We start from the raw sequence: 12,770 nt of genomic DNA on the forward strand, positions 1-12,770 counted from the left end.
GCGGCGGAGCGGGAAACGTCCGGCGTCGCCTTCGAGGCGTCGGCGCCGCCCGGGCGCCGCCGGGCCGCTCGCGCCGGGAGCGAGCTTTGCCCCGGCCTCCTGCGCTGAGGTTTCCTTCGTGCAGCCCGTCCACTGCTGTTCGTTTAGCTTGAGCGCGCGCCTCTGCCCGGCGGAGCGTCGTGGGATCGGGTCAGCAGGCTCAAAACCTGCTTTCGCAGGGGTTACGGGGGCTTTGCTGCGGCAGCGAGCCGAAGGGACGGGGAGCGTCCCGGCCCTGAGGTTTTACTCCCGGCTCTGTCCCGTAATGCTGGCTGCAGAAAGTGGCTTGTAAGATCTGCGCCGCAGTTTTTGCTTCTCTGCAACRGGAGCACTTGTTACCTCCCCAGGCTTAATAAATTTTTGCAAAACCCTTTAGGATCCCCAGAGATTAAAGGGCAAAGAGATTGTTTGCAGGCAGGATGGCAGAAGCGTTTTAAACTGTGTGGCGTTAATCCTTTGCCTTTTCTAATTCTTTCCAAACACTTGACTGCCTGGGCTCTCTGCACCACATGAGAAATGGCAACAGTATAATTCCCATTATACTAACCGAGGGAAACTTGGATCAAGAGAGCGTGTGAGCTAGCCTGTGGCTATGTAATGATCTAGTGACAAAGGCTAGATTAAAGCCCCAATTTTCTGATTCCTGCATCTAGGCAACTAGGTATTGCTGCCTCTCCTGACTTCTAGGCTGAGCTTTATTTAGAGCAGAATTAGGCTTCTTTCGGGAAACAGCCTTGCATGGGCAGGCGCGATATTTTCTGAGTCTTAGTAAAGAGTGTCTTCCCTAAGACCTGGTGCCTTGGATTATAGTCTCTTAAATGGAAAGCTGCAGGGTTGAGAAGTTGGTGGTTGGAAGGTTTGAAAGCTGTGCTAACCTGTCTGCAACTGGTAGGCTGTTTGGTGTGAGCTGTGGTGGTGCGCTGGGTGCTTAGTGGCTCTGTTATCATACTGCTTTTTTTTAAACACAGCTTTTCTGCTGGCTTTCTGGTGGAGCACGGTTTGCTGAAGGTAACTGAAGAGGTACCAGTCTTTAGTCCTTGGTGCCAGACCTCCACTCCCAATCCCTGTCTGCACCCACATCCCCCCCTTCCTCAGGGCTGATAAGCTGTGAGGCTGTCCTCCAGTGAGGTGGTGTGTTTTGGAGGAGAGGAAAATACCCTGTGGTTACCCTGGCCATCATTTCTTTTAAAAACCAAAGAGAAACAAAGTGATTGCTTTTACTGTATCATCATCTTCACTTGCTGCAGGCGTCTAATTTGTGACGCTCTAAAGGGTTTTTAAGGTGCTTGGAACTGCATAAAACCAAATGCTGTTGTAGCACGTGAACAGACTTCTGAATGCCTCCTCTTTCAGTTTTTTCTGCTCTGGCAGGTGATTTTACAGAAGGGAAGGGGGTTTTAGTGGTGTGACAGATAGATATCTGAGTGTTGCATCTCGGCACCGCTGCAACAGCTGGTATTTACTGGGAGAAAAAATATGTTAAGCAAATGTTGATAGTGAGCCACTGTGAAACACGTGTTTTCTTGTTGCACTGCAGCATATTATTGGTCTGTATGGGGGTTGCCACTGCCGGACTGCTAAACCATATGCCTGTTGGCAGAGAGCTCTTACTGAGTGGACTGAAAAGCTGGCTTTCATTTAAAGTCAGCAGTGGAGCTGTATGGCTCTGTGATATTTAGCTCCCCGAATCTTTATCAGATGAGATTCAAGGAGACTGTTTATGTAAATGGATTTCTAAAATATTTGGGGCTGACGAGGGTGGGAAGAGAGGRTGCGGTTTGGCTAACAGTCTCAGAAAGGACCCTTTGCTCTGGATCTGTGGACTGTTTCGAAGGGCTGAAATTTCATTTAGAGAAAGTCTTGGGAGGATGGGTGCCGGGAACAGCTGGGAGGTGGCAGGCATATTTGGGTTGTAGCATGAGAGTAGGTTGTTATTAATTTCGTTTTCTGTGTTTTGGAGCTGTGCTCTGGCCATGTTGGGTAAGTGCTATGCAAACACAGACCAAGGCACAGTTTCTTTCCGGTGAATCAATATTGTTATTTTTCCCAGTCCAAATCTCAGTCCCCTTGTGGTCAATGGCAACACTCCCCCTTCTCTCTAGGTTTCAACGAAACCAGGATTTGGAGATGTGTATTGGATAAAATTAGATTGGATGAGGCAACTGGATGCCAAAGCGGTGAGCGAGGTACACATAGCCGCACAGCTGATGTCTGCCCGGCTGCTTGGCTGGGTGATCCTGCAGCGCGYGTAGTACCCCGTCCAAGACGGTTTGCACGTTACCGAAACGTGCCCAAGCAAACGCAGCGGTGAAACCCAAATGCTGCGTGCTGCGTCGTAAGCTGGGCCCCCTGCGAACGGGCCAGCGCGGGCACCTCAGGTGCCTGCAGGATCGCGCGAGTCTGGGGGTGGAGCAGCTCGTGGGAGCGGAGCAAGGCATCCCTCTGAACCGTTGGAGCAACAGGAGAGCGATCACGGTGCTTGGGGTGGCCCTCGTAGCGTGATCATCACATGGTTATTAATTATTATTTTTTCCTGTGTTCTTCGCACAGGTAGTTAAAAAACAATGTTATATTTGAGCCACAACCATGTTTCACAACCATGCTTAAAATGGATATTTTTGTAGCATAGTCAGGGCCTAAAACAGCCTTGCAAAATTCTGCTCGCCCACGCGCCTGGCGTGAGTAATTTTCTTTTGATGGGTGAGTAAAATATCATTATTTTTTTCATGCTCATCTTGGAATGGGTGGGAGAGTAGATTCTGACATTATTTTTGATTTGCTTAACACTGACACTGCGCTTGGCTCTGTACAAGATGTAAAGATATGAACAGCCCCTGTTCTGAAGCACTCGCAGTCTGAGGGCACATCTCGCTGCTGTTGAAGTTGAGGGAAGCAGGAAGGGCTGAACGTGGGTGCCTTGTTTCCCAGGGCTGATCTAAAACAACATAAAATGGATGTTTACGTCGTCTTTTTTTTCCTCCGCTGCAGGGGCTCACCCTGGCATCCATTTGTTGCCTTATTGCCTGCACGTTTGTAGAGATGGAGTTGCAGTGCAGGTGCAAATGCACGTGTGCATGGATGAAGACATTTGCTTCAGAGCGATCCAGGATCTTAAACGAAAACCACTCTCTCTGCTTGCCACTTGCAATCCCAGTGACCTCCCCTCTAGACTTCACCGGAGAGAATCAAACCAGAATTTGGCGCAGAGTCTCTCTTAACATAAGCTGTTTGTGATCCATTTGAATAATTTTTTCCTTTTGCATTAGTGTTCTGTTTGGAGTGGTTGCTATGAGTTCTTATAAGGCAGGGGGAGCGGGGTGGGACGGTGCATGCAGTTTCCATGGACACCGTGTAGTACAGCAAGGCATCCAGAGTGATATGATAGATTAATTCCAACTGCGTCCGTGTTTATGCCTTTCTCACCTGTGCAGGCTGGGGCTGGAATTCCCCTGCTCTTCGGGCACRCCGTGGGGCAGTGGACAGTGCTGTAAATCTGCTCGTCTTACTGTTTTTTTTTACTGGCCTGAAAAAGCCCAAGGTCTTGAGACACATGGTTCAGGTGTCGGGGGTGAGTGTTTTCAATTCGTCTGTGTACAGTGCCACGCACACTGCCAGCCTTCCTCTCATTGCCTCTCTTCAGATCTAGTCCTGGGCTAGGTCGAGTGCTTCTTGTTAGGACTCAAGAGCACTCACAGAACTGCTACTCCTATTCCAGCAGCTGCTGAAGGTGGTTCCAGCTGCCCTTGAACCTCCAGGCCTTCAGGGCACCGTGGCTTTCCCGTAACACATCATGGAAAGCATCTTTGGTTGACAAAGGAAGTGATGTCTTCATCATCCTCAGTCTGCGCTGGTGCTTCTGCAGGCTGTATTGCAGGTGCTCTGCTAGTGTCCGCTGGTGGGACGAAAATGATAGTTTGTAAAGTGTGGACGACGCTCGAGGGTGCTGGAAGGGGGCACAAGCACCAGTGCCACGGACGCTTTGTTGGGTCGCGTTCTGCTTCCGCGGCTCCGCTGGCAACGKGTCCCTAAGGCCTCCCAGGGAAAGCACAGGTGGCCACCGTTGGGCTCATCGTTGCGCGGGGAGAAATCCCCGATCTTCTGACTCCTCCTCACCACCGATCTGCTCTCGCATCGCAAAGACAATGTGAGTCACGCTGGAGCTACTGAGGATGGGGTCACGCAAGGGTGGCTCGCAGTGTCCTCCCTGCCAGCATCATCTCATTCCTTTTTGGTTAGTTGGCTGAGCTATCCCAACRCTTTCGCTGTGGCCACAGGACAGGAAAGCAGCCTGGAAAGTGGCAAGTGTCAAGCATCTGACCCCTGGGCCATGTCTGACTGGCTCAGTGCATTCCCGTGGTCCTGCTGGCACTTCGGAGCTCTGCAAAGTCAAATTTCTAGGACAATTTCCAGATCTTGCGATTGCAAAGGTAGCTTCCTAGGACGGGCTTCTTGTGCCGCTGTCGTCCTGGGAGGAGAAGGCCTCGGGGAGGTAAAGCWCCCTCTGGCCATTTGGACATTGACTCAAATTCAGCTGTGACACATGTGATAATACAGCTTAGCAGCAATTAGAAAGTGAAAGTCGTTACCTAAAAGTTCGCCTCATTCTTCTGATGTTCACRACCTTCCTGCTGGTGTTTGCAGGAATGCTTTGATCTGGCCCGGCTAGTACCTAGTCCTGTTAACATGCCGGTCTCCTGGCTGTAATTAGAAATCAAGAGGAGTCCTCTCCTCTCCAAAGCATGTGTTTGGCACAGCCCAGGCCACCTGGGAGAAGGGAAGGTCTCGCCACCGAGCAGAACGAGTTGGCTCAGGGTCTGGAAGAAAAGGCCTCGGACTGTCGTGGAGGGGGAGTCTCCGGGATGGCCGAGGGCCAGTTTTCTGGAGGGCTCGCCTTCCTTTGAGGATCAAATGTGAGCGGCCAGTTTTTTAAAGCCCTCKGCGTGCCATGTGCCAGAACTTTGGAGAGAGCAGCCATTTGTGTGGGCCAAACTCGGGGGCCCTCAGCTGCTTGGGATCACCGTCAAGCAGTACAGGGGACTTAATGTCGTGGTTCTGGCTGCAGTTRGAATGTGAGGTTTCTCTCCGGCAAGAGAATTGATATTTTTGGTGGAAATTCAAACAGTGAAAAGTTCTGGCTGAAATCCAGACTATACTGGCTTTCTGGCGCTTGTGTTTTTTTGATTAAAAAACCTGAAACTTTCCATGGAAAGTGGGCACTTTTTGCAAAATATTAATTTAGTTGACAGCATGAGCTGATGATGATGATGATGATGCAAAATGACTGTTGCCGCCGGCTAATCCCACCCTCAACCGTGAGCCCTGCGAGCCCCGTTTGCTGCGTGGCGTGCTGGCAAGCGCGGCTCCGTTTGGCCACCGGTTGTGGCAGAAATATTTCAGCTCGCCCTCGCTTTGCTGACTTGCAGCCGTCAGCGAGCCCGTGCCGCTTTTTGTGAGCGTCTGGGTAATTAACCTTGACGTCCTGTCCAAAGCGGATCCCGAGTGAACGCGTTCCTCCCTGGATCGGCTCTCCCTGCCCTTTCCATCGCGTGCGGGTTTTTCCTTCCTTCCTTCCTCCCTCGACCTGTTGTCGGGACTTGCCGTGAGCCGGCTGCAGGCTCCGCGCGCCGGCCCCGGGGCCCGCGGCTCATGGGCTGCGGTGAAAGCGATGCGTGTCCCTCGCTGCCCTCGGAGGGGTCCCCGAGGGGCTGCGGTGCGTCCCGAGACGCTCGGATGAAAAACGCCGCGAAAGCGCGGTCGCCTCCCCAAATTCGGAACGCTTCAGGCTGATCCACGCTGGCAATCCCTGCGTGCCTTCGTCTCAGGGGACCGGCGGCGAGTGGGACGGGGAGCTGCGTGTTTAAAGCTCCGGCTCCCTGCGGACCRCGCCGCGCCGCGCTCCCCCTGCCCGCGAGGCTGCTTTGCAGCTCTCCTGTGCACCCAGAGGAGAACTAGCGCCTTTGGTGTGCGGCCCTGGGTTTGCGCATGGAAAAGCCAAGTAAATATATGACATTGCTGGGGAAACTTCAGAGAAAATTAGCCACAGCTTCTCCCACCTTCCCCTCCCTGGGGTTCCTGAACATCCCTGAGTAGAAGCTCGCAGGATTCTCTCCACCCACACTTTTTTTCCTGCTTTAAGCTGTTCCCACCGCCTCCCTTCGGTGCTTCGCCCTCCTGCCTCCCTCCCTCCCTCCCTCCCGTCCGGTCTCCGTCGCCTTGCCGAAGCCGCGGGGCGCGCGCGGGGTCGGGGGCTTCCCCGGGCGAGGGGCTCCGCGGGGCCGGCGCGGGAGCTCTCCGCCTGCGACTCAGCTTGCTTGCGCTGTTTAGGGACATGATTTCAAGGGATTTCACACCCCAAACACAACCCCAGCTTTCTCTCGCTCGGCAGAAACRAGAGATCCAAAATGCACCAATTCTGTTTCTCCTGCAGCATATGCAGACCGGGTTCAGCTTTGAAGGTAACTTTCACGGCTTTGGTGCATGGGTTACGTCTGTAACCCGTGGTAGTACAAGGTACCAAACCTTCTCGCCTGAATTTCCTTCCAAGATGCCCACTGTGTGGTTTTTAAACAGAGTAATATCCGTGGGAGCTTTACATTTTTAAGCCTTATGGTACCGTGAGTGTTTGTAATGTTACCGTGTCAGGTGTGGATTTTGTCCTCCCCCATAACACGGGGATGACAGAGGCAGAGGGGCAAAAATTCTTGATGCCGGCAGCRTCTTGCAATTGCATTTCAGAGCTCTGGGTATATCCACTTATTTTAAAATACCTCAGATAAGATCAGTACCTCTCTCTCTTTTTTTTTTTCTTCCTTAGTGCTTTTGTTCCTGCTTATGCATTTTTTTTCTTTACAGAACCATATTAAAAGGCAAAGATTCAGAAGCCAGGAAGATTATCTCAAATTGTAAAATAGCAACAAAAAAAATGGTGAATAGACAGTACTTGCACAGGGTTATTTTTTAGAGTTTTTACTGAGACAGACATAATTAGCCAACTGGCATCACGATGCTAATAGAGATATTTACTGTTTCAAAGTGTATTTGTAGCTTTGTTAAGTGCTCTATTGACTTTCTTTTGTTCTGGAAGAAAGTAGCTGAGACTGTTTTTGTTTTTCGCCCTCCCTGTGGCATACAGAGGAGCCGGGAAGCCCCAGCCCGCGCGGCCTTCGTCGTGTCAACCTAAGGCGAAGCGGGAGGAAGAGGGAGCCGGCCGCAGCGGCACCGCTCGACCCGCGCTGCTCGTTTTGCTCCCGCCGCAGTGGCCCGKGCCGGCGCGGGTTAGCGCTCGCGGGCAGGGGCCGCGCGGCTTGGCCGGCGCGGGCGCCGCGGGAGACCCGATGCCCTCCCGTGGTCTGAGCTCGGCTTCTCCCTCCCGTTTCCCCCCGGTTGCCTCTGGCTGTCGGTGCTTGAGAGCCGCTGCAGAGGGCTCGTACTCAAACGCCTGCTTATTTCTGTGTTACCTGAGATTAACCRTTAGCAACGGAGAAATGATGATCTCTAATTGTACATCATGTTAACTGCTTTTTGCCCAGGACAATCCACTCCCCTGGGTAAAGACCTTTTGCCGCTCGTTTYGCGTGCAGCCGTGGAAGCTCAGCAGTCATTCGGATATTCCCGGCTTGGAAGACCTCGACCTGGCCCTTGGAGCGGGCCTYGGGTAAGAAGGGCTCGAGGTAGCTGGCCCTATCTTTGCCAAGGAGCAGCTTGGAGACCACCGTCACAGCGCTTCTCTGCTTCGTGCCTGCCTTTTCCCGCGGGCGCGTTGCTACCCGGGGACGCGGAAGGAAAGGAGCGCTGGTATTTAAAGATGCGCTTTTGAGCTTTTCCTCAGGGCACCGGTGCAAGGTTGTGCGGAGCCTCCAGCAGCTTGGCTGTTGCCTGTCCCATGGGAAACGAGGTAGCTAAACTCCTCCGTGAACGTTCGTTCCTCGCGGACCGTCAGCGGCCCCGGCGCCGGGTGCTGTTTCCGTCGGCGTGCCGAGCAGGGCCTGCCCCAGCGCCCTGCGGCCGCTGCCCGGCTGGACGCAGCAGCCCGGGTTTGGCGGCTGCGTCGCGTCCCGTTATGCTGAGGGCTGTATTTGAGCCTCATTACCACTTCGCAGCCCACAGCTTCCTTTTTCTGGCTTTCTCCCAAGCCCTAACCAAAACCGGCTACTGATACGGGTTCCTCCTCCTTCCACTGAGATCAGTTTTTGCAGTCACATCTGAAGACATCAGATGACAGCACCTGATTACATATAATCTACCAGGATGGCCTGTGCCTGGAAGAATAAGGGAGTGACCTCATTTTAGTTTATATTTGACCCATGTAGGAAAACATAAAGGAAGAAAAATCCTTAGTTTTTTTGCTTTCTTCCTGTAATGCACCACACACCCAGTTATTGACAGCGTAATTATACGCCAGACGAGTGTTTGTTTATAAAAGAAGCGTGATTCATGGCTGCTGGGCCTGCCGCAGGACCTGGAAAGGGTTAACAACCTAAAATTATATCAGCTGGACTGGAGAACAATAAACAGGAAGTTCTCCAGAAATTTTAAATTTAAACATTGTGACTAAGGTTGGCTGGTGCTCCACGAGCCGTTCGGGAGGCCTGGGTTGCAGTCCAGGTTTATTATTGGTGGCTAATTACACAGTTGGTTGGAAAACAATGACAAAGATTGGCTGAAAGGGAGCAAGGAAGGATCAGGTCGTTGGTTAATCTTGTTTTTGCTTGCGTTCGCTCCGATCATGTATTGCTTCATCGCAAGTACTTTCCTCCATAGCGTGGCATTTGTGGAACGTGGCATTGCTCATAGCTGGATTTTACAAAACATTACACTAATAAAGATGTTTTCAGGGGTTCGGAATAGTCGGTAGAAAGTGTTCCCTGTTGTCTGATTGAACAGTGTTAGCAGCGTCGGTGCATGGGAACTCGTAAGTAAAGCTGATTAGAAACAAATGGAAAACCGACTCCTCTGCGTTTGCTGTCCAGCAGTGAGAAAAGCCAAGCTTAGGAGACAGAATGACCGTCAGCCGAGTTCGAGTCTTAAAATGCAATTTAGTAGCTTAAGCTTTGGGAGGTGGTACGAGAATTTGACGGGGTTCGAGGGGAGACCCTGGCGCCTTCCCAGGAATTGCCTCAGTGGGTTCGGGACRGGGGGCCACCACGGATGAGCTCGGGCATGCTCTGGTTTAGACGTGCCTGAGAAAAGATACTTGCGGTTTATTGTGGGACTAAATTTTCCTTTTTGGTTAAAGCAGTATAATGCAGGGAACGGTGTACGTTGTGGGATTCTGGATGAGATACTTTAACTAAGCAGCACCTCTCTAACTTAATTGAATACATTGAAAACAGCAGCTGAATTCTTGGATTTTTATTATACTGTAAGTGAAAGAAATCCAATTATTTTCAGGAAGGCTGCGTGGCTGTAACAACCTGACCGAGGCAACCTTACATACGTTGTGTAATTTATTTTGAGTACTCTTCACCTTTGAGCTAGCTCGCGTGGGGAAAATAATTTAGGTAACCCAGATTTTACTAACAACCATATTAAAGATTTTAAGAATGAAGGCTGTTCTGCTGGCAGGTGAGCCGTTCCTACAGCTGTTGTATCAGGGAAATCCTTTGAAGCAGCTCACAGCTCCAGACACTCRGGTTGTTACTTTTTTTAATACCCTCTTTCTAAATATTTACAGGATTTGTTATTTTTTCCTCCCCTTCAGATTTGTTTTTAAACATAGCGTGTTCTTCAGCCGTTTATTTTGCCAAGGAGTGCCTGAAGCATCCATCGYTTTTATTTTGCATTACCGGGACGCTGGCGGGTAGGAAGAGGGAGCACTGCCCTCAGCGAGAGGGGCAGCGGGGCTCGGGGGGGCGGCCCGCTGCCCGAAACGGGCCCCGGGGTGCTTCTGCACCGGGGCGGCAGCCCCGTCCCCCCTCCAGATCCTTCGCCGCGGACGAGTCGTGCGGAGCCGGGGCCTGGCGCGATGTAGCCTCTGCAGCCAGCTCCGCTCGCTCACCCGTTCCCTTCTCTCTGCCTTCTCTCTTTTCCAGGATACCGTTCAAGATCGGGCAGCCCAAGAAACAGATTGTACCCAAGACAGTGAGTAAACCAATTCCCCCTTTTTAGATCCAGCCTTTGATCATGTGGCTGATGAGTCAAGCCAGCACTTTGACTCGTCCCATTTTGTGAGTGTGTGTGTGCGTGTGCRCGCACGTGGGAGGGAGATGGGAGTGAGCAGAACCTGTTGCCGTGTYTGACCACCGCTCGGTTCCTCGTGCTGGGAGTGAGGGGGAGTCCCAACCAGAGAGAGTATTTCGGTTTGGGACCTGCTCCTTGGAGGGGGGGGGGGAGCTCTTTGGGTCTGGCACAGTTTTCCTAGGAGATGGCTGAACGGGCTTCCTTCCTTCCTTCCTTCTTTCAGCAATGGCTTGTTTGTTCATCCTTTCTGAGCAGATGGAGGAGGAGGAGTGGTTCAGATCGCTGAATATAACTGTTTCCAAAGAAAGGCTTATAAGCTGAGATGCTTAGTGCTCAGGCGTGAATTAATTTGTGCTGCACAGCATTTGCTTTAAAAGCAAATTAAAAAACATTTTGTATTCTCATGTATTTGAGACTCCTATCTTAAGTGCTGCTACTTGCAGCTGGCTGTGGCATTTTTCCCTTTTAAGCAGATGGTCTTTGTCTTTGTCCTGTGCAAAAAAGCTATGAGTCCTCGAGGTAGCTGTCCCTGAAAACTAACCTGTCTACCTGCTCTAAAATAAGTACCCTGACAGCAAGCACGGTGGAGACCTTGTCTTTGTAACGGCATTGGTGACCTAATCCCTTGAACAGACTAACATCCCTGATCCTTCCTCTCTGGGACACTCATCGCRGCTAATTCCTCAGGATGCGTGGGCACTCGTGTTTACGGGGCAGTTTCTCCTTGGGACCTGACATTTTTCTCTGGAGGCAGAGGGCTAGCTCTGCCACTCCCTTTATGGCTGGAGTGTCGTGTTTTATTTTAAAGGATTGGCTAGTTGCGTGCTGCTGAAGAACAGCAATTTTCTGTAACAGCTCCAAACTGTCAGTACAAAATTTAAGCCAAGCACGCGATAAAGTCAAGTACTGATAAATCCCTTAATCATTTTTGCATCTCTTCAGCAGCCCTTTTTGCAGGGCCTGGAGAGCAACAGGTGGAAATGGTCCCACAAATGGAAAGCGATGCAGCCAGCAGCCTCAGTGGTCCCACCGATTCCTGTTTGGTCGGGAGCCCTGCATTACCTTGTTCTAGCGACCTCCAAGATTTTGCCTCCCATCCTCTTTCCCGTGCTTTCTAACACTGCTGTCCTTTCAGGCTGTTGCAAGAACCACCTGCTCTGTAGCTCTGGGTGTCTTGAACAGCTTTCTTGGACGTCTCCATCCCACCAGTTCTCACATCCAAATTCACTATATTCTTTCGGTTGCCAGTGCTTGCTAATTTCCCTTTGCTACTGCTGCCATTCGCTGTTGTGAAACGTTTGATTGAAAGACCTTCTCCCGGGCAAGGTAGCCTGGCTCTCGGGATGCAGCCTGCGCTCGGTGTGCCGGGCACGCTTGCTGCTGAAATCAGCCTTCCCCGAGGTGTGGCAGGAACTGAGCTCCCTGTAAATGAGTGGTTGCACCTTTGAGAGCTTTCTTCCCCCTGAGCGGCTGGTGTGTTCTGTTCCGAGGCAGTTGTTGGCAGAGATTGCTTTATATATATGTGTGTGTGTGTATTAAATAGAACAGCTCAGAATATCCGGCAGGCAGAGGCTCATTCAGTAGCTTTAGCGGTTCCAGGCCTTTTCCCTTTCCTTCCTTCCTTCCTTCCTTCCTTCCCCCTCTTCCTCGGTGCCCCGAAGAAGAACAACAAGTTTTTGTGTCAACAGCTCAGTAACTTGGAGCCGGTTGCCAATTTTTAAATGGCTTCCACTTGCCATTTATTGATTATGATGATATTCTCCAGGCAGCAGATACATGGAAAGCAGAAAACAGGAAGCCCAAAGCCGTGTAACCTCACAGTAAGTGTAAAGTACAGCTCTTCAAAGAGGAGCGACTGGCAGGAAACCACCAGTCTCCCCTGGGAACAAGACGTTTAGACTTGCGCTCGCCTCAGTTTCGCGGTGTGGAAGTGCTGGGCTGCTTTGTAGCTTGAGCGAACGCGAGGCCCCCAAGTTTACCTCCCGGTCGCAGGCTGCGGCGTTCCATCTGTGCGGGCTTTTGTGAGCAGCGGTAGCAGCCGAGAGTCTGGTTTCACTGCCTGTGATATTCCAGATGTTGGCCTCTGGAGCCTGCTGCAGGAAGTGGGAAGGTGCGGCATCTCCAGGGCTGCATCCCAAGCTGATCGGAAGGGAAGTGGTTGCGGGTAGAGGATCTCCCACTCACAGAGATTGGACCACAAAAGAGGAAAAAAAGAAAAGCATTTGTCAGGATCTAACTTACTTGGCTCTCCTTGAAGCATGCTAATTCAAGCACAGAAGAGGGGAGAATCACTTTGCCAAGAGAGACTTAGCTCACCAGTGTGCTTTTCTTCTTTTTTTGATTAAATGATGCTGGTGTTGGTGTCAAATCTAGGCCGGTAGTAATACCGAAAAGCAATTTGACTAGGCTGCAGAAGGAATTAGTCATGACTCCTTGTGCCCACTCGCTCCTGATCCTTTGAAGAAGGGCATGGTGTCAGCCACAGTTTAACTCTTCAGGTAGAAGGAAACCCCAATAGAAAATATCGGCTGGTGAACTGAAGTGATCTCCCG

At 51.3% G+C, this 12,770-nt stretch overlaps 1 protein-coding gene across 1 annotated transcript in view; it reads left to right on the forward strand.

Annotated features, from left to right (window-relative positions):
• The first annotated feature begins 4,984 nt into the window (after nt 1-4,984).
• The window catches only part of BIN3 (bridging integrator 3), a 38,772-nt gene continuing 30,986 nt past the window's right edge, over nt 4,985-12,770 (forward strand). Inside the window, exons 1-5 of the mRNA XM_085320273.1 lie at nt 4,985-5,108; nt 5,463-5,538; nt 7,172-7,313; nt 7,620-7,693; nt 10,071-10,119. Of these exons, the coding sequence (XP_085176399.1) occupies nt 4,985-5,108; nt 5,463-5,538; nt 7,172-7,313; nt 7,620-7,693; nt 10,071-10,119 (465 nt within the window). The remainder of the gene's footprint in view (nt 5,109-5,462; nt 5,539-7,171; nt 7,314-7,619; nt 7,694-10,070; nt 10,120-12,770) is intronic.

The sequence above is a fragment of the Rhea americana genome, unplaced genomic scaffold, assembly GCF_003343005.1.
Source record: "Rhea americana isolate MKP2758 unplaced genomic scaffold, rheAme1 scaffold_623, whole genome shotgun sequence".
In the NCBI taxonomy this organism is placed as follows: domain Eukaryota; kingdom Metazoa; phylum Chordata; class Aves; order Rheiformes; family Rheidae; genus Rhea; species Rhea americana.